This window comes from Patiria miniata, unplaced genomic scaffold (genome assembly GCF_015706575.1).
Source record: "Patiria miniata isolate m_02_andy unplaced genomic scaffold, ASM1570657v1 HiC_scaffold_14, whole genome shotgun sequence".
Lineage (NCBI taxonomy): Eukaryota > Metazoa > Echinodermata > Asteroidea > Valvatida > Asterinidae > Patiria > Patiria miniata.
Genome location: NW_024037052.1, coordinates 13,544,846 through 13,569,915, shown reverse-complemented (window position 1 = coordinate 13,569,915; position 25,070 = coordinate 13,544,846). Strand labels below are relative to the sequence as shown.

General features: G+C 41.5%; 3 protein-coding genes and 1 long non-coding RNA gene across 4 annotated transcripts; all 4 read right to left on the bottom strand.

The window, feature by feature from the left end:
• Positions 1-7,882: 7,882 nt before the first annotated feature.
• LOC119721807 lies at positions 7,883-9,159 on the bottom strand (the record flags this gene model as incomplete). Its single annotated transcript, XM_038191764.1, has 1 exon — positions 7,883-9,159. A coding segment is annotated over one exon (351 nt), but the record flags the coding sequence as incomplete, so codon positions are not given.
• On the bottom strand, positions 9,127-10,637 carry LOC119721806. The gene is made up of 2 exons (XM_038191763.1): positions 10,455-10,637; positions 9,127-10,192 (listed from the first exon to the last, which is right to left on the bottom strand). Exons 1-2 carry the CDS (start codon positions 10,635-10,637, stop codon positions 9,161-9,163), a joined length of 1,215 nt encoding a protein of 404 aa, XP_038047691.1. The 3' UTR covers positions 9,127-9,160.
• Positions 10,638-17,320: 6,683 nt separating this feature from the next.
• LOC119722158 (cell adhesion molecule 3-like) lies at positions 17,321-20,189 on the bottom strand. The gene has a single exon (XM_038192206.1). The coding sequence runs from the start codon at positions 19,868-19,870 to the stop codon at positions 18,167-18,169; it is 1,704 nt and encodes a 567-aa protein (XP_038048134.1). The 5' UTR covers positions 19,871-20,189; the 3' UTR covers positions 17,321-18,166.
• Positions 20,190-20,976: 787 nt separating this feature from the next.
• Positions 20,977-24,500, bottom strand: LOC119722159. Its single transcript, XR_005270422.1, has 2 exons — positions 24,382-24,500; positions 20,977-22,321 (listed from the first exon to the last, which is right to left on the bottom strand). It is a non-coding gene; the product is annotated as an uncharacterized LOC119722159 (long non-coding RNA).
• Between the last annotated feature and the right edge of the window lie 570 nt (positions 24,501-25,070).

The following is a 25,070-nucleotide window of genomic DNA, read 5'->3' as shown; positions in this document are numbered from 1 at the left end:
CTAGCCCCCTCCCCCCCACCCTTTTTTTTTCTTTAGAGATGCGTTCCCCTTGCTCTTTTCGAGTTTCACCTCGAAAAATAGATTATTTTTTTTAAGTGCTATTTTCTTAGAAGTATAAAAGTTGCACTTTTGAATGACACATCGAACGAAAATTCAACTTTTGTTTAGTTATTGAATTATTTCTTCACAAGAATCGAATTATTGGCAGCCAGACAATAATTCGGCTCTCGCAGGGAGGGTCATTTGTGCGCAGATTTAATAGTCTTTTTTAGAGGGTTTCAGATGCCCCAAATCAGAATAGCCTAAAGCATTTTTGTTCACCCGTTAAACAAGCTGGATCGGAAATATCTCGGAAGCTGCGGGTCAACGAATTCGTGTTCATGCATGAGTCACGTGATTGTGCCATGTAATTTCTGGAAGGAGTTGTGTTTTGAGTTTAATAAATCAGGTTTTTGACACCAGTGACCGCATGATGACCTTTGACCCCATTTTGGTCATGTGACATGAATGAGCTGGGCTACTGATACTTTTGACAAAGTTGGTAGAAATCGGTCAAAATATGTCTGGTATTTGACAAGCCTTTTCAACTCGCCCCACAGCCGGCTACACGCAAACAATAATCTATATATATAAGAGAGAGTTTAACTCGGCCTCCGAGACGATGTTTGCTCATGAAAGGATCCGAGACCGCGGGCTCCCGCGGCGCCAAAATCGCTCCACGTCCGTGGAAAAATACGGAGGGTGTCTTCCGCCGGGTCGGACACTTCGGGTCGTCCTGATTTTCCCGTACGGACCGGCGATCCTTTTCGTCTATTTTTCGTGACAGCATTTTGCACAGGAATTTGCCGTCGTGTGCGCTTTCACGTCGACGGCCTGGTCGCCCCCTGTGCTGGCTTTTCTGCGAGTCTAGACTGTGCGAGGTCAGCGAGGTCAACGTAGGGGTTTCGTTTACGTGTTCTACTCAGCCGTACTGCCAAAGCGTTCACCAAATTGTGATATGGGGTGACCTTGGTAAAATATTTTTTCTCCATGGTGCGTAGCCACCGAGTGCCCCTATTCTTTCATATGCTTCGCTTGCCGCCCCTGCGCCGAGTGCAACGAATACTCAGAAGGACTACACATTAAGTATGCCTTGCGCGGTCTGACCAATCGAAAGTCTACACTGCGTAGTATATCCGGGCTATGCAAAACTGTCGATGGCAACGCGTACTGCAGCCTGCTCCACACCCTGGAAACGAGGTTGGGTCTACGGTGCTCGCTATTTGCATGATTTGAAGCACAAACATGTGAGTGACGTGTATAGTGCTCTGTTGCTTCCATCGTGTGTTAATACAGCTCCATGCTTCCACCAAGGCTGAGCGTTGTGAGTTCGCTGCCCGCCACAGTGTTGCGTTATAATTTCGGGGGCCTGTCTGGGATCAACGAAGGATCGATGCATTGCTTCAAACATCGCGATCTTAAACGCAGTCACACACAAAAATCAACGAAAATGTGTCCGATCCGGCGGAAGACACCCTCCACATTTTTCCACGGACGTGGAGCGATTTTGGCGTCGCGAAAGACCGCGGTCTCAGATCGTTTCAGGAGCAAACATTTCTCGGAGGCCGAGTAAAATTTGCTCTTATATAGATGGTTGACCCAAGTTGAATAACAGTTGACTCGACAAGTTCCTCGCAGACAGTCTCGCAAATTGTAAGACGTTCAAGTTTACGTTTGTTGAAGAGTCCAATATACTGAAACTTAATTATGACCTTCTTAATCAGCCTTCGCCTGTGTACTACGGCAAGCCTTTCAAGTACGTTTTCTCACAAATGCCACTGCCTCACAAAATGCCAATTTAACAGACCAAAGGGAACATTTACAGACTGTTGCCATGGTACATAATTATCATGGGCGTCAATCGGTGGGGGACGGGGAACCCCTCCAACCCCCCCCCCCCCCCATTTTAAAGCGGTGGAGACTTTTTTGCCCCCCCCCCCCACTTTTCTTCCCCGAATAAAAATTGTAGCTACTACATGTATAATGATTCCATTACTCAGAATAGCTGATTCAATGACACCAAACTCGAAAATGATGTTTAAAAGATGATCTTCGTTTTCCAAATGCGACTGCCTCACAAAAAGCCCATTTAACAGACCAACGGCAACATTTACAGACAGTTGCCATGGTACATAATTATCATGTGCGTAAATCGACGGGGGACAGGGGAACCCCCCCCCCCCCCCCCCCCCCCACACACACACACACACACACACATTTTGAGGGGGACATTGTTTGGTCTCCCCCCCCCCCCCCCCCCACACACTTTTTCTTCCCCGAATAAAAATATTGTAGCCTACAATAATGATTCTATTGCTCAGAATACATGTAGCTGATTCAATTACTCAAAACTCAAAACTTTCACAGATGATCTTTTGCTCAAATTGGTTTTAGTGATCAGAAATTGCCTCAGATCACACCACAGAAATTGATATTCTTTAACTGCATGTCTCACCAACTATATCCCCCATTTACATTTAACTCCCCACATTTTCATCCCCAACACTACGCCCTACCCGATCTATGATCGGGTAAACCAGCTTGTAATTTATGAGGAAGTAAAGTCTTACGAGAAGTTAAGAAGCTATAATCTATTATTACTTTTCTAACTTAAGATCTATATTTTAACATCCATGTATCCAAGTTACGCACTTGTCATATTTCGTGGAAAAGAATTTTAATTCACAAAAATTGAGTACATTTCCAGAACCTTCGATCAAAAACCATTTGTGAAAAAAAAATACAGAACGTTCCTTAATTGAACTCAACATTCACACACAGTTTCCATCCAATTTATTAAAACAAAAAGGAAAACATATAGGCCTAAACTTTTTATTCCATTTTCTGAAAATGCCACATTCTTAGGTCGTTTTTGCCATCCAAGGGCTGCTCTTTCCTTCTTCAAATGTCCGCAAGACATCAGTCTACCGAATCATAAAAGATGCAGGCTGCATGCATGGACATATTAAAGATGTATACCTCGTGCTCTTAAAAAAATGGAATTTTTTTTTCACCTAAGGAATTTTCATTCTGTGTTAGTTTTAGCTGCGGGATAGCAGCTCAAATTATCATGTATCTCCGTTAGTTAGTAACAAACATTGACATTGTCTATTGCTTCTACGTATTGGGTTCGTAATAAGTTTAGTATGTATTGAGAAATAGGCTGTTTTCCAAAAAAATAAATTTAAACGATAGTGTTCGGCTATCATAAACACAGGAAAAACTTTAAAAAGAGGGTGAGCATGGGCGTCGCGAAGGGGGGGGGGGGGGCAAGGGGGCGCTTGGCCTCCCCCCTCCCCCGGACAGGCACACAAAAGAGGCGCAAAATCATATTGTTGTTAATTTAATGGGTGGGGGGGGGGGAATGTCCCTGCCCACTCTTGCAAAGATGATCAATCCGAAAATGCTGGAAAATACAGGGATTTTGTGGGGAGAACTTGCTTTGCGCCCCCCCCCCCCCCCAGAAGAAATCCTGGCGACGCCCATGAGGGTGAGATAGCCTCGTGCCATCTTCAAAACCATGATCCGCTCTACGACTACGAAACTTTTCAGAAAACGGGAAAATGTTCTGAATTCAAAAACACACAAAAGGGTTGAGATAAGGCGAGGACTGAATCATTACAAAACGCTTCGTCTGAGAAACCATGTTTACCAAAAAAACATGATTGTTTTTATGAACATAGGTGTACCTCATGTCTTGAAAATCGGCCGGTATTTACATTTCTGAGATAAGAAAAGGGCCGGGCGGTCAAGAAGGGGTCATTTTATTGGTCAATCTAGCTTAAAAGAGTCAATGAAACGAAAATTGCACTGTTTCATATTTGTGGCAAATATGTAGTCTTCTGAAATGTATATAAAAACAGTATGAGAAATCCGTTTTCCTTAAACATTTTTCAAAGTGCACTTTTTTAAACATTATAAATGTTTCATGCTTTTACTGACAACTGAAGGCGCTTTTGTTATGATGTCATTTTAGGAACACACTCTTCAGATTAGGTTTTTTTCTTCGAATTTTTAAACCCAAATTCTGCTTATTGAAAACATTTGTGCCTACAATTTTCTCATTATCGTACCGCCATATACCGAAACAACAATGAACCACTGAAAGTAGAAAAAACACAAGTAAACCCCAAAAGTGCTGGTGACTTTTTATGCTGAAGCAGATGTGAAACTTAAGTTTCTGCGCATGCCTTGAATGACATCACAGTTGCGCTCATAACATAAAAACCAAAAAGGCACCAAAAGGACCTTCAAATGGGAACATGAAGAGTACAAATAAAGTTAAATGGAATACAAAGGTACATTTCAAGGATTGCATTTAACAAAATGTCATTGTTAGGAGGGCCTACTGATGGAATATTCTGCACATGTTGAAAACTAATGCAGCTCTGAACCTGTGAAAAGATTCACTTTGGCGGAAAACGGACACACCAACTGACTAGTCTCTGTTCTGTTTGATCAATATACTCCATCCGGAAAAAAATGTTCTTCACTAAATGACGCACAGGCTCGAGAAGTGTGAAATGAATCAGGGGCGGATCAAGGAATTTTTGAGGGGGCGGGGTTCATCAGCCATAAATTCTCAAATGTAGACATGTTTTTCTCTCCGGACACATAGCTTCCGAAAATCAATAGGGGAGGGGGGGGGGGGGGGAGGGGGGACTCGTACCATACTTTAAATGGGGGCGCTGTTCAAATCCGACGATTATTAACACGATATTACATAATACTGTACAAATACCCCTAACCAAGCTGCCTCTAACCGTATTTTGGGCACAGGCGGACATTATTAACAGTATTGGGGGGGGGGGGGGGGGGGGGGGGGGGGGGGGGGGGGGGGGGGGGGAGGGGGGGTCGCATTATTTTTAATGAATTTCTATGATTTTTTTGGGGGGGGGGCCAGAGCTGGGGGGGGAGTTGGACCCCCCCCCCCCCCCCCCCCCCCCGGATCCGCGCCTGTGAATTACAAAACGCTTCGTCTGACTGAGTTAACAGTTTCCATAATACCGACTAAGCACGCTTCTATTATGGAATACATCAGTCATAAAAACAGACCGGTCTTTGCATTTCCGGCTGAAAGGCTCTGGAAGGTTCCAATGCAGGTCAGAACCTCCAACTTTAAGATTCATTTTTGCGGGAAACGGATACACTGACTGACTAGTCTCTGTTTCCGCTGGATAAATATCTCCCATCCGGTATGATGTAAAACCCAACAAACTTGAGGACAAAGGTCACTGCGGACGACCACATGACTCTCACGTTTCTCATTTTAAAGATGGCTCCCTGTGCTATTTTTGGAGTTTCAACTCGAAAATAGATTTTGTTTTCCAATTGCTATCTTAACAACAATATATGCAAGTTGTTCACTTTTGAATGAGACATCGAACTAAAAAATCCACCGACGTTATTCTTTCACAAAATTCGAATTATTAGCTGCCAGACAATAATTCGATTCTCGTTATGGGGTTCATTTATGCACAACATGAAAGCCCTTTTTCAGAAAGTTACAGACGCCCAAAATCGGAATAAAGTAGGTTTTTTTTTTCGTTAAAACAAACAAACAAAATGAAAACTCGTTAGGAGAAAACAATTCGTTTGTGACGAGCATGGGGTATCAACTTTAGTTTTTACGTGTGGAAAACTAATTTAAGGATTGGGTCTTCTGCACAGATTTACCGTCATGCCATTGTTGAGCAGTCACCCGAAAAGTATGTTTTTTATATCTATTTTTTTATATTTATATAGTGCCGTGACCTCGTGGTCTGGAGCATTGATTTCGTGGTCTGCGGGTAATTCTGCAGGTTGTGGGTTCGAGTCCAGCCTGGGGTCATGGTGCATGTGCCCTTGGGCAAGGCACTTTGTCACTCATTGCTTCTCTCCACCCAGGAGTAAATGGGTACCTGTGAGGGCAGAGATGGTTATTGTGGTTGATTTTAGCCGCTTTGCGCTGAAATGGAAGAATGGAGCTGTATACTCCCGAGGGAGCTGAGATTGTCTTTAGAATGTTTCATTGACCCAATGAGCAGAATGATAACGATGTATCGCCTTGAGCACCAATACTTTACAAATGCACATGTTTTCTCCTCTCAGAGGGATGCAGAGGCCAAAAATAGAACGAAAATAATTTTTCGTAAAACAAAACAAAAATGAATGAAAATTCGTTAGGACAAAATGTTGAAGAGCCACGAAAATATATAGGAAAGAATGTTGCAACCTGACGCCACTTTTTTTCTTCATAATATCATCTCAAAAAGGTCAGTCATTGCAAAAATGTTGAAAAGACATGAATTTCTTGACTCTCCACAGAGTACACAACCAAAGAAGTGGCGTCTGGATACAACATTCTTTCCAAAATGTATACTTCAGGTTTGAAACAATGACACGAATAAAAGAAAATGCATCAAAAAAGCTCCATCAGCTACAGGTCTCGAAGGCAAAACTCCCATTTTGAAACCCGGCTCAATCTGGTTCCTCCCCTAAAACAAAGTCGTAAGTAACCGCCCATCTACCCGTCATGCAATCTTTATGATCCGAAACTTATGAAAATGATCACTATTTTGTTCTCGGAAGCCAAGAATACTGACAAAAAATGAATAAGAACAAAAATTAGGAAACTTTATATAAGTGGATTTTACTTAACTTAATATGTTTTATTGCAAAATTAAAAGTACTCAGAAATATATATAAAAAAAATAGTTGTAAAAATCATCATGTAGGTTTACAAGTACATATTAAGAAGAAGAAGAAAAAACATTAATAACATATCAATATTGACACATCATTTGTTTGTGATGTAAATCTTCAAATGTTGATATCCCACTTAAATTATTTTTGCTTATAGTTATCAATTTTCGGTTCTTTTTGTGGTCTACAATCAAAAAGAGAGCATCCATATTTCCAAATTTAGTTCAAGTCATATGGGTGTTACTCCAAAACGATCAAAGCTTTACTGAAGTCCATCAATATTTAAAGTCGAAATTTCAGTTTTACTAATTAAGGGATAAGCCCAACAATAATATTCATTGACATTTCTTTTGTCAGCACGTATGTGTGCACGTGTTTGTATCTTATTCACATGGGCGTCGCCAGGATTTTTTCTAGAGGTTGGCAAAGCACATTTCCCCCCCCCCAAAAAAAATCCCTATAATTTCCAGCATTTTCCCGATTGATCATTTTTTCGAGGGTGGGCAGGGACATTTGCCCCCCGCCCATTAAATTAACAACAATATGATTTCGCTTCTCTTTTTCTTCTTCTTCTTTTTTTTTTTGCTTGTCCATGGGTGCAAGCGCCCCCCCCCCCCCCCCCCCGTGACGCCAATGCTTATTCAGTAACTCAAATCACGCAAAAAAGGACTGCAAAAGAAATGTCTATACCCAGTCCACATCGATTTGCTTCCTCAAAAAAACCCCAAAATGTACGTATTTGTAGCTTAAGTTTGACTACCTCTAAAATATCATTTCGTAAGTTATTTTCTAAAAGCAAGTTTATAAAGCACTTTCATTTATCTTTTTAACATTAAAACATGTCAACAATCTTCTGGTTTCAATAATGCCCGTCACATCTCTCACATTACTTTATTACATATTTTTACAATATCAAATATCTCAATCAGTGGCGTAACTAAGGAGGCATGGCATGGCCCCCCTCAACCCCCTAAGTTTCATTTATCTTTTAACATAAAAACAAATGTAAAACAATCTTCTGGTTTCAATAATGCCCGTCACAAATATCTTGCACATTACTTTACTGCATATTTTTACAATATAAAATATCTCAAGTGGCGTAACTAAAGGGGGCATGGCCTGCCCCCCCCTCTCCCTCCCCACCCCCACCCCACCCCCTTGCACCAACCGTCAGAGTGTCTTAAACTTTGACCAAAAACATTGTGTTCCCCTACAGAAAATGAGCCCTCCCCACGTTTCCCTTCAAGTAAAACCCCAGTTATTACGCTACTGAGTACTGATCTCAATCGAACCATGATGGGGATCGTGTCACACCTTCATGACACGAACGCTCTTTAAAACTAAACTTTCTCTGCAGCGGACTGTCAATTCTCGGAAAACGCAATTTTTGGGGGTAGCTTTTACAATATTTTCAGTTCATTTAACTTGTAAAAATGCTGTTCGCCGTCTGCCCAGACATACCTTGGCTACTCGATTGTGTTACAATCTTATCATCACCAATTTATCTTTACACAACGACTTTTACGTTTGACTGATTCCTTCCAGATGAGCAATTTGGTTTGATAGAGATTTTTTTGTCAAAAGAAAAGAAAGTCACGGCTAAAGTTCATTCCAACGTTACAGTGCTACAGGGATTTTTACCGACCGAACCAAAAGCCTTTTACTTTTTTGTTCAAGCCCTTTTGCCTTTGACCTTTGACATTTTCACCATAACCTTTGACCTCAGCTCCCGGATGCCGAGTCCACTTTGACCATGATATCGGTTGCTGATTCACAATTTTGCAGTTGTTTTTGCAATTTTTTTTATACATGTGCACCATTTTGTTACTCATTTCCACATCCCGGTGGAAATTCATTGTACAGTATTCACATCACAAAACTATATGCAAAATGGTCTTGGAAGAAAGTGTCCACAAGTTTTTCAGATGCACAAACTGACCACGAGTAAGGGACTGGTCCTTCAAGTATTTTTGTCAGCAACCAATGGTTTTGTTCTGGTCTTCTTGGACCTTACGATCAGGGAACTTAACGAGTAAAGTTTTGATCATACCACACTCTTCGACACCAGACTAATCGATACCAGCATCAGACCTCGACGTGGGACATCTTGCGACCACAGTTGCAGTTATTAGAGGACTGGAGGGGTGGGTAGGAGTCATTCAAGGGTTTGATGAGAACGTCATCTTCTCCAAAGCCAGACTCAGGGGACGTCACCGACATTTGGGATTCGTTATACCGCTTACGGGCTGAGATCGGTGTTAGCTCGGCGTACTCGTTCTGCTGTACCGGCTCCGCGATCTTGGGCAAGGGGCGACCGGCTTGACTGTGGGCCGAGTCGCTGGGCTTGCGTTCCTTGATGGGGGATGAGTCAAGGCGCTTGGCGGGACGGTGGGTAGGAGACCCATTGCTGGGGCTGCGGTACTCATGGTGGCCATGATCATGACGGAGGGGTTTTGCCTAGGGAGTCGACACTGTACTTCCTGTGGGTAGGGGAGTCTCGAGAGTGCGACCTGTTAATGTTGACCAGAGCAGAGGCTGAGTCCAAGCTTACGCTGTCGAACATGTCCCTGCTGTGGGAGCGACTACGATTGAGTTCATAGTCGACACGGTCGAGATAAGGCGTGCCTGTCCGAGAGATGCCACCAAAGGAAGCTAAGGAATGCACGTCAGCGTGGATGTTGTCTAGATCAGTCACTGTGATGACGGCTTGGGTCGGTCGCTTCTTCCTCTTAACGACAAAGATGACCAAAGCGATGGTCAGTAGCAGCAAGGCCGCAGCTATCAGTATGAGAATGATGACGTAAGGAGCTGTGATCAGGGAGCCTGATTTAGGCTCAGGAGTGGCTGGAGGCGGGGCTTTGGTTGGGACCACAATGGGTGGTGTTGGGCGCGGGGGAGGCGTGGTTTTCTTGAAGACATCAATGGCGAAGGAGGCATTGAGTGCTCCTAGACCGTTCCTTGCCTCACAGACAACCACAGTGCCTTCATCCTCGTAAGCCACATCTCTCAGGACCCATAAATTACCGGTAGCCCCGGGTCTATCCACTCTGCTCGCTTGACTCTCTCCAATCTCTGGGCTTGGCGGGGTGATGTACCAAGTATAACTGATATCCGACATTGGGTTAGCCGTCGCACCGCAGATCAGGAAAAGAGTCCCACCCTCCTTAGGAACAAGCGGCGTGGCTGAGATGGTCGTCTCTACGGGCGGGTAGACCACATCAAGAGGTCCTACTTCGCACATCCTCGGTTCTGGAAGGAGTTCGTGCGTCAAGGTGCAGATGAAACTCCTCCCGTCGTCCGCCACGGTGACATTCCTGGCGAAGTTCAGCTCAATAAACCCTGGAGTTGACTCGGTCAGTTTTACTGGGAGCTCTGCTCCGTCCAGGGTCCAGTTTAGACGCGCTGCCGGCTCCCCCCTCTCCGTGGAGCAGCCAAGTTCACCTGCTGACCGACTTGTAACCCCGTGGTGCTACGGTAATCAGGAAAACATTGCGGGTAACCTTCTCCTGGTGGATGCTGAACTATCAGTATCGCCGGGTCTGAAACGATGGGCTCACCCCCTGACGACGGCGCGCGGAGCTGGCACTGAAACGGGGCGTTGTCCGATGTCAAAACATCAGTGATCATCAGGTTGTAGTCAGTGCCTTGGATGGAATCACCAGCTATGGAGTATCTGGCAGAGGGTACTGCTGAGGCTATAATGAACCGATCGCTACTGATCACTTTGTTGCTTTGATCCAGTTGACCGTGTACATACCCTTGTTGACGACTTTGCAGTGCAGGATAGCGGTACGTCCTGCCACGACGGTGGTCGTTTGAGGAGCGATCTCAATCCTCGGCTGGGCTTCCACTGCTGTCAGACAGAGTAGCAGACCCCACAGCACACTGGGTGATATAACCCAGAATGTACACATCATCACAAATTCGTCAATTAGTCAAGTTCGAATTAAAAGGTGATTTCACTCTTCACTTACAATCAAGCAGATCAAAATCTAGTGTGAAATATGTTTGTATCAAAGTACACCCACAAAAGAGTTTTCAAGAAGTTATATAATCACACATCAATCAAGACACTCCAACAAATCAAAATATAAGTCCAGTCTCAAAATTGTATCTGAATTCGGTATCTCCAAGAAGCGCATCCATACACTAGTAGCAACTCGTAAAACAATGGAAATTGTCACAATGCTGAACCTGCACTAGTGTCTAATCTAAACATCGCAATGAATCTGCTGATGGGTTATCTAGCTATAAAAGGACAGGCATCGGGTGTACATCCGCCCACTGTTTCCTGCTTGGGTGTTGTCTGAGCTGTGTTTCTGTTCCGTTCTAGCTACCGCAGTGAGATCGTTTACGGAAGCCGCAACTAGGATGATAGGGCTGGATTCCAAGGTGATTGTTGTGTGATCAAATGTAAATAGGCCTACTCCGCCTGGAAAACGATCATCCAATTCTGTAAATTATGATGCAATCAAGTTTTGGTTTTTCGTGGTCATTGTTACCGATCAGAAATTCCAAATATTGACTTTTTCTTTTTAAAAAGATATTTTTTAAAAGTATCTTTTAAGTATTTTTTGCTGTCTCATGCCACATCCACCTCAGGGTGCAACCCAGTAAGTAGGTCAGAGAGCCGTCCGCCGAACTCATGAATTATAAAAGTTAGCATATACACATGTACTCTCAAAATTTTAAGAGTTCTGAGAGACATGGAATTTGGGGATTGGAGACATAAAATGGCCCTGTACCTCTTGCCTGGACTTGGGGCTTCCAATTCTGAGCATTTTTGATGCAATTGGGTCCGAAAGTGAAGCTATTTAGCCATGTGGTGGAAGGATCCTTTTTCAAAATGGCTACCAGTTTGGGAAACAAAATTCGTTTTAGGGTGGTCTTCTTTGGCTGAGATTTCTCAAAAAGTCATCGGTTAACCCACCAAAAGTTGAAAAGAAAATGAAAGATGACGTGTTGATTATCATATTTCTGTGCAGCCGAACACCTGTGAGAGTTCTGAGTATTTAAACAAATAATTGAAGTATAGGGATTTATCACTCGTGGCTATGGGGATTTACTTACTGGGTTGCAGCCTTCACAATCTGTGGAAATCCACATCCAGTGCCTGGCCCTTCGATTCTGCCTCCTCCTAAAACAAACAAACAAACAAATACATGGAATCGAATTTCTGATGTGTTTTTTGCAAGCCGTCATAAACTGCAGATCCGACAATGACAGGTGTTGTTTTCCAGGATATCGACTTTAAAGGGAATTTGTTGGGAATTGGATGTCATGTTTATATGTTGGAAAAGTGCCAAGTTAGAGATTTTGGCATGACTTATCAATTATTTCTATGACTGTCCAAAAAAGAAGAAAAATACACAAACTGACAGGCCGGCCTACGTTTTGGAGGCACTATGGAATCAAATATTTATTTTTAATCCAGTATAGTCAGGCATGCACTGGGAAGTCACACAAAAAAAGAGGAAATTCAAATCTTTCCAAGACTTTGTAGGGTGTTTTGCTATTTTTAATGGCACACATGGGAAGTAAACAAAAAGAGGAAATTAGCTGATCCAAGGAACAGTTGCAAGCCTGTATAGTACACAAATTCAACATAACGTAATAAAAAATGATGCCCTGTAAAATCTGTAAACACTGACAATAAATACATATTTACATATATTTAAAACAGTAGGAAAATTAATTATTCAAATTGGATTCAGGAAATACATGAATACATGAAATATTTATCAGAATAAAACTTGAGAAACCAATATTTTCCATGACAATTTCTCTTTATGTACACAAGTTAAAGGTAATGGACACCATTTGAAAACAAAAATAAACATTTTGTGCCAATTCAAGGAACAACAAATGTGAAGCAGGGTATTGAAAAACTAACCTGTTGAAATTTCAGCTCAATACATATTCCTTTTGGGAAAACTGTGAAAGTACATCTTTGTTTTTCTTGACAAGAAAAAGAGGGGTCCGTTGAATGCCCTCCGTCCCTTCCAAACTGTTCATTGATACTTTTTGACTTGAAACCTTTTGTGGTTTGATCCCAGTTTGTGACTTGGGAAAATGGTTCTCATTTTACAGATATGGAACCGATTGCAAATTCCGCCGTCTATTAAACCATCATAGGAAAAGATGCTAATTTCTCTTTTCTTGAAAATGACAGCATACCAGGAGCTGCGATTTCACAGGATGCTTTCCATTAGTTACTTTACAATCAAGTAGGACATTTCTACAAGCATGAATCAATCCCCACAATCTTATTAATCCCCACATCTATCTTATTGGTTTGTCTGTTAACAAGATAACTCAAACAGTTATGGATGTATTTGCACAAAAAAAATCGATTAGATTTTGGAAGTGATCCGGATCTGGGTCTGGATGCAGGATTTATTTCAAGTGTTCTTCACCATTTATGCGAGTGTTTCTTTTGGGTGTACTCACAATACGGCAGAGAATTGTTTAGCCTTGGTGGAGGTTTGCGCTCTCTGCGTGCTTGCTAGTTCTAACTTGGTCTCTCACTTTTGACTCACCCTGTACAGTTAGTTACACAAGTGCCAGTGGAGAATCCACTTCATTTCATTTCAAGAAACAAGTAATTTATTATAATAATAAAAAAACTCCTAGTCTGACATTTGCAAATCATTTATGATGCAAAAGCTCAAGTCAGGGGAAAGGGGATTAGAATATGTAAAGATTTCTAAATCCCAGTGAGTATTGATGGGTCAGTTGTGTGCCCGACAAATCAGGGAGTAGAAAGAGCTGTCATGAAACACTCTTCATTTTCATCTTGTTGGCGGACACGACGGATATTTCCTCATTCCAGACTCGGTAGAAACTTTCCGTAGTTTGTCCAGAAGGAACTCAAACCCTTGGCTTCCTGTAAATACTAAGGAAGAAAAACGTGTGCATTTCCGTTAAAACAAACAAACAAAATGAAAACTCGTTAGGAGAAAACAATCCGCTTGTGACGAGTTCGGGGTATCAACTTTAATTTTTACGTGTGGAAAACTAATTTAATGATTGGGTCTTCTGCACAGAATTACTGTCATGGCGTTGTTGAGCGGCCACCTGAAAGTATGTTTTTTTTTATATGTATATTTTTATATTTATGTGGAGTGCCGTGGCCTCGTGGTCTGGACTGGAGCATTGAATTCGTGGTCTGCGGGTAATTCTGCAGGTTGTGGGTTCGAGTCCAGCCTGGGGTCTGGTGCGTGTGCCCTTGGGCAAGGCACTTTGTCACTCATTGCTTCTCTAGATCTCCTCCCATGGAGTTGTGGGTACCTTGCTGTGATTGATTCTAGCTGCTTTGCGCCGAAATGACAGCATCGAGCAGTGTATACTCCCCAGGCAGCTGAGATTGTCTTTAGAATGTTTCATTGACCCAAATGAGCAGGGTAATAAATAAATGATGTAGCGCCTTGAGCAGCAGTACTTTATAAACGCACAATATATTTTCTCAGATGATGATGCAGAGGCCCAAAATTGAACAAACAAAAAAAAACAAATTCGGAAAAAAAGAATGAAAATTCGTTGGGATGATATGTTGAAGAGCCCAGAAAATATACAGGAAAGAATGTTGCAATCTGACGCCACATTTTTCTTCATTATCATCTCAATAATATAAAGGTCAGTCATTGCAAAAATGTTGAAAAGACATAAATCTGGAACTGAAAAATTTTCAATACTCAATTTTCTTGACTCTTCATAGACTTTGTACACAACCAAAGAAGTGGCGTCTGAATACTACATACTTTCCAATATGTATACTTCAGATTTGAAACAATGACACGAATAAAAGAACATTAATCAAAACAGCTCCATCAGCTAAAGGTTTCGAGGGCTAAACTCCTATTTTGAAGTCCAGCTCAACCGGGTTCCTCCCCTACAACGAAGTCGTAAGTAACCGCCCATCTACCCGTCATGCATCCTTATGATCCCAAACTCATGAAAACGATCACTGTTTTGTTCTCGGAAGCCGAGAACAATGAACACTGACTAAACCCAATAAGAACAAAAAATAAGAAACTTTATGTAAGTTAATTTTACTTAATATATTTTATTGCAAAATTAAAAGTTCTCAGATATATATAAAAAAAAAATTAAAATTATAAAAATCATCATATGATATGGTTTTACAAGTACATATTAAGAAGAAGAAGCAAAACACATTAATCACATATCAATATTGACACATCATTTTTTTTGTGATGTAAATCTTCAAAAGTTGATATCCTGCTTAAACTATTTTTGCTTAAAGTCATCAATTGTCGGTTCTTCTTGTGGTCTACACTCAAAAAGAGAGCATCCATCTTTCCAAATTTAGTTCAATTCATGTATGTCACTCTAAAAAGATCAAAACTATACTAAGTTCCATAAATATTTAAAGTCGAAATTTCAGTTTTACTAATTAAGGGATAAGCCCAACAATAATATTCATTGACATTTCTTTTGTAAGCACGTATGTGTGCATGTGTTTGTATCTTATTCACATGGGCGTCACCAGAATTTTCTCTAGAGGGGGCAAAGCATATTTTCCCCCAAAAGATCCCTATATTTTTCAGCATTTTCCCGATTGACAATTTCTTTCGAGGGTGGGAAGGACATTTGCCCCCCCCCCCCACCCCCACCCATGAAATTAACAACAATATGATTTCGCGCCTCTTTTTTTCTTCTTTTTTTTCCCCCTCTTTTTTTGGGGGGAGGGGGGGGGTTGTTTGCTTGTCCAGGGGGGCAAGCGCCCCTTGCCTCCCCCCCCCCCCCCCCCGTCGCGACGCTCATGAGCGTGAGCTTATTCAGTAATTCAAATCACGCAAAAAAAAGATTTGCGAAAGAAAGGTCTTTACCCAGTCTACATCGATTTTGTTCCTCAAAAAAATTTTTGTGTGTTTTTAGCTTAAGTTTGACTACCTCTAACATATCATTTCGTAAGTTAGTTTCTAAAAGCAAGTTTATAAAGCACTTTCATTTATCTTTAAACATTAAAAAATGTCAACAATCTTCTGGTTTCAATAATGCCCGTCACAAATATCTTGCACATTACATTTATTGCATATATTTTACAATTTCAAATATCTCAATCAGTCACGTAACTAAGAGGGGCATGACATGCCCCCCCCCCCCCAATGCACCAACCGTCAGATTGTTTTAAACTATGACCAAATTCATTAATTTTGTGTGCCCCTATCAAAAATGAGTCCTCCCCAAGTTTCCCCTTCAAGTGAAACCCCAGTTACGCAACTGATATCAATCGAACTTAATGACGTCATGATGGGGATCGTGTTACTTCATGATACGAATAGTCAGGTGGCTTAGATCTAATTTTCGTCAAGATCGTGACCAACTGGTCCAAAACACCAAACTTGGCAGGTAGATTCTTATTGACCTAGAGAAGATATTTAGAAGGGGTGACACCTGAAATTCTTTTAGGAAGGGTGCCTTATTTGCATAAATCGTTAATCCCTGTCGTGTAATATATTTATTCCCATATTTGGGTATATTTCTATTTTTTTATTTTTTTGAAAAGTGTATTCTGGCGATTCTACTTACATATCTTTACTTAAATAACATTTTCCAAAGCATATAAGTGACTGAATAATTATGAGGACATAGTAACGATCCAAATGGCTACTATTATGCCCTAAAATTGCGCGCATTTACCTTGTCTCCAGATATCATCAATTAGTCTTGCTAAACATCAGCATTGATGAACTTCAAATTCACCAAGTAGCTTACTGGTACAGTTACCCTATTAAAACCTTATGCAAAATCATGTGAACAATGATAACATTGTGATATTTAGCCCAGAAAACAAAAACTGGGAAATAACGAGGTGTCCATAAATTGGGCTAACAAGTAGGTGAAGGGTTGCCTAACATGGAACACTGGAACAAGTTCAAGGAAATTCCAAAATTATTGTTGAGAAAACGTTTTGGCGTAGACAAAATTATTGTAAACAACAATTATAATCTCTTATTTAGGGGGATTTCGTTGAACTTGTTCAAGTCCCCACGTTACCCTTCCCGTACTAGCCCAATTTACGGACACCACATTTTCTCCCCTTTTTTGGTCTTTTGGGCTAAACATCAAGATGTTATCAATTTTCACTTGATTTCCCACTTATTTTTGTTAGGGTAACTATGCCAGTAAGTAACTTTGTGAATTTGAAGCTCATCAATACCCACGTTTGGCGAGACTAGTTGATGATATATGAGGAAAAGGTAAATGCGCGTAACTTTAGGGTAAAATGGTAGCAATTTTTTTGTTTATTATGTCCTCCTAATTATTCAGTCACTTATATGTTTTACAAAATGTTATTGAAGTAAGAATATGCAAGTAGAATCACCAAAATACACTTTGCAAAAAAAAAAAAAAATTAAAAATATACCCAAATATGGGAATAAATATATAACACGGCAGGGATTAACGATTTATGCAAATTAGGCACCCTTCCCAAAAGAATTTCAGGTGTCACCCCTTCTAAATATCTTCTCTAGGGCTATAAGAATCTATCTGCCAAGTTTGGTGCTTTGGACCAGTCGGTCACGATTCCGACCATATGCCACCTGACTAGAACGCTCTGTACAAGTAAACTTTCTCTGCAGCAGACTGTCAATTTTCGGAAAACGCAAACAAAAAATACAACTTTTCGTCCGCTTTTACTCTTTTTAGTATATTTTCAGTTCATTACATTATTTTGTAAAAATGCTGTTCTCCGTCTGCTCAGACATACATTGGCTACTCGATTGTTTTGCAATCTTATCGTCACCAATTTATCTTTACACCACGACATTCACGTTTGACTGATTCCTTCCAGATGAGCAATTTGGTTTGATAGAGATTTTTTTGTCAAAAGAAAAGAAAGTCACGGCTAAAGTTCTTCCCAACGTTACAGTGCTACAAGGATTTTTACCTACCGAACCAAAAGCCTTTTACGTTTTTGTTCAAGCCCTTTTGCCTTTGACCTTTGACATTTTCACCATTACCTTTGACCTCAGCTCCCGGATGCTGAGTCCACTTTGACCATGATATTGGTTACTGATTCGCAATTTTGCAGCTGTTTTTGCAATTTTGTTTTTCATACATGTGCACCATTTTGTTACTCATTACCACAGCCAGGTGGAAATTCATAGTATTCACATCACAAAACTATATGCAAAATAGTCTTGAGTGGCAGAAAGTGACCAAAAGTCCTTCAGATGCACAAACTGACCACGAGTAAGGGACTGGTCCTTCACGTATTTTTGTCAGCAACCAATGGTTTTGTTCTGGTCTTCTTGGACCTTACGATCAGGGAACTTAACGAGTAAAGTTTTGATCATACCGCACTCGACTCTTCGACACCAGACTAATTGATACCAGCATCAGACCTCGACGTGGGACATCTTGCGACCACAGATGCAGTTATTAGAAGAATGGAGGGGTGGGTAGGAGTCATTCAAGGGTTTGATGAGAACGTCAACGATTCGTTATACCGCTTACGGGCTGAGATCGGTGTTAGCTCGGCGTACTCGTTCTGCTGTATCGGCTCCGCGATCTTGGGCAAGGGGCGACCGGCTTGACTGTGAGCTGAGTCGCTTGGCTTGCGCTCCTTGATGGGGGATGAGTCAAGGCGCTTGGCGGGACGGTGGGTAGGAGACCCATTGCTGGGGCTGCGGTACTCATGGTGGCCATGATCATGACGGAGGGGTTTGCCTAGGGAGTCGACACTGTACTTCCTGTGGGTAGGGGAGTCTCGAGAGTGCGACCTGTTAATGGAGGCTGAGTCCAAGCTGACGCTGTCGAACATGTCCCTGCTGTGGGAGCGACTACGATTGAGTTCATAGTCGACACGGTCGAGATAAGGCGTGCCTGTCCGGGAGATGCCACCGAAGGAAGCCAAGGAATGCACGTCAGCGTGGATGTTGTCTAGATCAGTCACTGTGATGACGGCTTGGGTCGGTCGCTTCTTCCTCTTAACGACAAAGATGACCAAAGCGATGGTCAGTAGTAGCAAGGCCGCAGCTATCAGTATGAGAATGATGACGTAAGGAGCTGTGATCAGGGAGTCACCAGATTTAGGCTCAGGAGTGGCTGGAGGCGGGGCTTTGGTTGGGACCACAAGGGGTGGTGTTGGGCGCGGGGGAGGCGTGGTTTGCTTGAAGACATCAATGGTGAAGGAGGCATTGAGTGCTCCTAGACCGTTCCTTGCCTCACAGACAACCACAGTGCCTTCATCCTCGTAAGCCACATCTCTCAGGACCCATAAACTTCCGGTAGCTCCGGGTCTATCCTCTCTGCTTGCTTGGCTGTCTCCAATCTCTGGGCTTGGCGGGGTGATGTACCAGGTATAAATATCCGAGATTGGGTTAGCCGTCGCACCGCAGACCAGGACAAGAGTCCCGCCCTCCTTGGGAACAAGCGGCGTGGCTGAGATGGTCGTCTCTACGGGCGGGTAGACCACATCAAAAGGTCCTACCTCGCAAGCCCTCAGTTCTGGCATAAGTTCGTGCGTCAGGGTGCAGATGAAACTCTTCCCGTCGTCCTCCACATCGACATTGATGGCGAAGTTCAGTTTAATATACCCAGGTGACTCGGTCAGTTGTGCTGGGACCTCCGTTTCGTCGAGAGTCCAGTTCAGACGCGCTGCCGGCTCTCCCCTCTCCGTGGAGCAGCTGAAGTTCACTTGCTGACCGACTTGTAACCCCGTGGTGCTACGGTTATCAGGGGAACATTGAGGGCAACCTTCCCCTGGTGGATGCTGAACGATCAGATACGCCGATTCTGAAACAATGTCCTCACCCCCCGACGGTGGCGCACGGAGCTTGCAACGGAACGGGACGTTGTTTTCCGTAGTAAAAACCTCAGTTATCATCAAGTCGTAGTTGCCTTGGATGGGGTCACCGACTATGGAGTATCTAGTAGAGGGAACTGCTGTGGATATAATGGACCCATCGTTACTGATTATTTTGTTATTTTTGATCCAGGTGACCGTGTACATTCCCTTGTTGACGACTTTGCAGTACAGGATAGCGGTGCGTCCCGCGACGACGGTGGTCGTTTGAGGAGCGATCTCAATCCTCGGCTGGGCACCTACTGCTGCCAGACACAGTAGCAGACCCCACAGCACACTCGTCGATACAACCCTAGATGTACACATCATCACAACTTTGTCAATCAGTCAAGTTCAAATTAAAAGGTGATTTCACTCTTTACTCACAATCAAGCAGATCAACATCTAGTCTGAAATATGTTTGTATCAAAGTACATTCACAAAAGAGTATTCAAGAAGTCACACATCAATCAAGACACTCCAACAGATGAAAATGTAAGTCCAGTTTCTTGTAAGTGAATTCGGTATCTCTAAGCAAAGCATCCATACACTAGTAACAACTCGTAAAACAATGGAAATTGTCACAATGCTGAACCTGCACTAGTGTCTAATCTAAACATCGCAATGAATCTGCTGATGGGTAATCTAGCTATAAAAGGACAGGCCACGGGTGTACATCCACCCACCGTTTCCTTTTCTTTCAAGTATTTTTTGCTGTCTCATGCCACATCCACTTCAGGGGTGCAACCCAGTAAGTAGGCCAGAGAACCGTCCGCCGAGCTCACGAATTATAAAAGTTAGCCTATACTCTCAACATTTTAGAGTTCTGAGAGGCATGGAATTTGGGGATTGGAGACATAAAATGGCCCTGTACCTCTGGCCTGGACTTGGGGCTTCCAATTCTGAGCATTTTTTGATGAATTGGGTCCGAAAGTGAAGCTATTTAGCCATGTGGTGGAGGGATCCTTTTTCAAAATGGCTACCAGTTTGGGAAACATAATTCGTTTTAGGCTGGTTTACTTTGGCTGAGAATTTCTCTCAAAGTCATCGGTTAACCCACCAAAAGTTGAAAAGAAAATGAAAGACGTGGCTATGGGGATTTATTTACTGGGTTGCAGCCTTCACAATCTGTGGAAATCCACATCCAGTGCCTGGCCCTTCGATTCTGCCTCCTCCTAAACAAACAAACAATACATGGAATCGAATTTCTGATGTGTTTTTGCAACCCGTCATAAACTGCAGACCGGACAAATGGGACAATGACAGGTGCTGTTTTCCAGGATATCGACTTAAAGGGAATTCGTTGGGAATTGGATGTCATGTTTATATGTTGGAAAAGTGCCAACTTATGGATTTGAGCATGACTTTTCAATTATTTCTATGACTGTCCAAAAAAAAGGAGAAGCAAAATATACAAACTGACACGCAGGCCTTTGTTTTGGAGGCACTATGGAATCAAATATTTATTGTTAATCCAGTATAGTATACAAATTCAACATAAAAAAATTATAATAAAACACGATGCCCTGTAAAATCTGTAAACACAGACAATAAATACATATTTACATATACTTAAAACAGTAGGCAAATTAATTATTCAAATTGGATTCAGGAAATACATGAATACATAAAAATATTTATCAGAATAAAACTTGAGAAACCAATATTTTCCATGACAATTTCTCTTTATGTACACAAGTTAAAGGTAATGGACACCATTTGAAAAAAAAATTAAACATTTTGTGCCAATTCAAGGAACAACAAATGTGAAGCAGGATATTGAAAAACTAATCTGTCGAAATTTCAGCTCAAATACATATTCCTTTTGGGAAGACTGTGAAAGTACATCTTCGTTTTGATCGACAAGAAAAAGAGGGTCCGTTGAATGCCCTCCGTCCCTTCCAAATTGTTTATTGATACTTTTTGACTTGAAACCTTGTGTGGTATGATCCCAGTTTGTGACTTGGGAAAATGGTTCTCATTTACAGATATGGAACTGATTGCAAATTCCTCCGTCTAAACCATCATAGGAAATGATGGTAATTTCTCTTTTCTTGAAAATGACAGCATACCAGGAGCTGCGATTTCACAGGATGCTTAAATGATCACATTGGTGACTTTACAATCAGGTAGGACATTAAATTTTCTGCAAGCATGAATCAATCCCCACAATCTTATTAATCCCCACATCTATCTTATTGGTTTGTCTGTTAACAAGATAACTCAAACAGTTATGGATGTATTTGCACATAAAATTCGATTAAATTTTGGAAGTGATCCGGATCTTGGTCTGGATGCAGGATTTATTTCAAGTGTTCTTCACCATTTATGCGAGTGTTTCTTTTGGGTGTACTGTACTCACAATATGGCGGGGAATTGTTTAGCCTTGGTGGAGGTTTGCGCTTGCTTGTTCTGACTCGGTCACTCACTTTTTGACTCGCCCTGTACAGTTAGTTACACAAGTGCCAGTGGAGAATCCACTTCATTTCATTTTAAGAACAAATCATCATAATAATAAAAAACCTCCAAGTCTGACATTAGCAAATCATTTATGATGCAAAAGCTGAAGTCAGGGGAAAGGGTTTGAATATTGAAAGATTTCCAAATTGCAGTGAGTGTGGATGGGTCAGTTGTGTGCCCGACAAATCAGGGAGTAGAAAGTGCTGTCATGAAACACTCTTCATTTTCATCTTGTTGGCGGACACGACGGATATTTCCTCATTCCAGACTCGGTAGAAACTTTCCGTAGTTTGTCCAGAAGGAACTCAAACCCTTAGCTTCCTGTAAATACAAAGGAAGAAACATGTGTGCAGTGACAAGGAAAACCAAATATGGAATATAAAATCAGGATATTGTAAGGCTGTGCATTTTTTTTATAATTTAGTATTTGATTATTCGTGGACTTGATCAAAATACTCAAAATGTGCTAATCAAGTTTAACATGCGCCAGCCTTAAAGGGAATGTACAGGATTTGCTTTTGCTGTAATTTTCAGAAATAAATGGATTTGGAGGGAAAAGTATGTTATAGCAAATATTGTTACATTGGCTTGTTTCATGTTTTGGGTTCGTAGATGCTGGAAGAACAAAGAAAACCACTCATGTTCTTGTAGTCTGATTCCCTGACCCCACTTAAGATGCAACAGAGCAATTTATTGACTTTGGGGAAATGTAAGGTCAGGGAATCAGTCTAGAATGCTTGTACCCCTTCACAGGTGTGTAATCAATTGGAAAGCAAATGCGGAACAATTAAATAAAAAAAAACAAGGAGCAGAATTGAAAAAAATCCAGTTTTCTCAAATGCTGGTTGGCCAACCAGCTTTGGAAATTGATTCAAAAATACCACTTTACTTTAAAATGTCGGCACACCAGGTGCCATGATTTTACGGGATGTTTTAGACTGTCATTCCCTAACAGTCCAGTAAGAAATTTCGTGATAATTTGATCATTTTGTTTTTTGATGATTGCAAATGTGGTATCTTCCCTTTAACTGGTCACTGATCAGGTATTCGCATGCTCCTGAAGTTGTTGAAGAATGACAAAGATATAAGTAATGTAAAGTAGAGGTAGTGAAATGACTGATATTTAACCAATTTTTTAAAAAGAAAATTGGGAGACCATTAGCAACTGATGCATTCCATTTCGGCTGGTGTATGGCACATCTAAAAATTTGATTGGTATGTTGTGAATATTCAATCAAATCCAACTTTGAATAACTGAATACCGAAACAGTCAAACATACTGAGCATTAAGTCCCACCCAAATGTTCTCTATTTTTTTTTCTTTGTTGCATAAGCTCTCAAAAAGCATTCAGTACACTGTTCTAAAAACAATTTATCAGTCAAGTGCAAAACCAAATACCAAAATGTACATCGCATAACATGGCAAATTTTCTACTGAATGAAAACTAAGAAATTGTCACGTTCGTAAGAATGAAACATTAGATCAATGCGTTCATTATGGAGCTATGTACAGGCTGGATAAATAAAACGAAACCGAGATATTATTGCTAATTGGAACAGAAGTAGGGCACATGTGAATCAAAGGGAGATAGCCTCTGTTAGGGTTGAATCTCCTCTTTAAAATGACACCCTGATCATGTGATTACATTCACGGCTGTCTGGGCAGTGACCAATTTCATGAAAGGGTCTATAAGACTTGTGCCACTTTTCATGGTTAAATCTCTTTTTTTCCCCCACCTGCCTTGATTGGCAACCATAGCCTTTCACTCTGTGACAACTGACAACAAAAACCACAATTGAAAAGTGGCGCAAGTCTCTTAATAGACCCTTTCATAAAATCGGTCACTGCTCAGTCAACCATGAATGTAATGACATGACCAGGGTGTCATTTTAAAGAGGAGATTCAACCCTAACAGAGGGTATCTCTGTTTGATTCACATGTGCCCTACTTCTGTTCAAATTAGCAATAATATCTCAGATTTTTTTTTTATCCGCCCTGTATAATGCTCTGAAGAGGAACTATTTCTTGTCCTATTCTACAGAAATCCAGGGTTTATTTTTTCCCACAGTCCAGTATCAGTTCTGTATATTATTATTTGCTACTAGCTTCCTTGTTGATAGTGGAACTCTTTTATTGCCAGAAACCCCCCCCCCAAAAAAAAAAATGATGCCATAGAGTCAGAATGCGTGGGATGTTTGTAGAAAAAACTGCATGTCATTTCCCTTTGAATAGGCGTAATGAAGCGGACAAAAACTTGAAACGCCCAGAACTGACTTTCCATTGAATACCACCTATTCAATTTGGTAACAACTTTCCGTGGGAACAACCAGCAACTTATAGAAAAACTGAGGGAGAAAGATAAAGCCAGAGGGAATCTCACCTTTACTCCACATTCAGGCAGTATGCTTTCCAATGTCAAAGGGGACGGTTTGTCAGGACGAGTGTATTTTCCAATTTGGGGATGAACAGAAGGTAGCTCTTTCACCCTGAAAAAAAAATATTAAGAAAAAGAAAAAAAGAACCTTAAATTAGTTTGTGAGTTTCAAAACTTTCACATAATCCAAGGCAAATAGATCTAGTTTCACTTTATGTTGCCAGGGGTTTACAGGATGAACTTTGACCTCATGTTGACCCCCACATGACCTGCAGTTTCTTCCTGACAGAATTACTGTTCAGAAGACAAGAGATCAACTATGGAAACCAGTATCATTTTCTCACCACATTGGCCTTTACATGTTGGTTCTTTTACGTCGCACCAAACTGATCTCAATACGACCCTGAATTCAAAGCCAATTAAACTACTGAATCTATTTTAATATCATGCGGAACTGATGTGACATTTAATTTGCAAGCTGAATGGTTAAATGGTAAAGATATGTCTGTACTTGAGCAGGAGGTCATGGGTTCAGGTCCCTCCCAAGTAATCTTCAGAGAGCTCTGAAATGCAGCTTATAACCCTAACCTTCCCAACTCCCCATCAAAATCCATCTCCCCATTTTCATGATTTTGGGGGTTTTGGTAGGCAAGCCATGAGTACCAAGCCCATCAAAACCCACCTATATGAGTGGC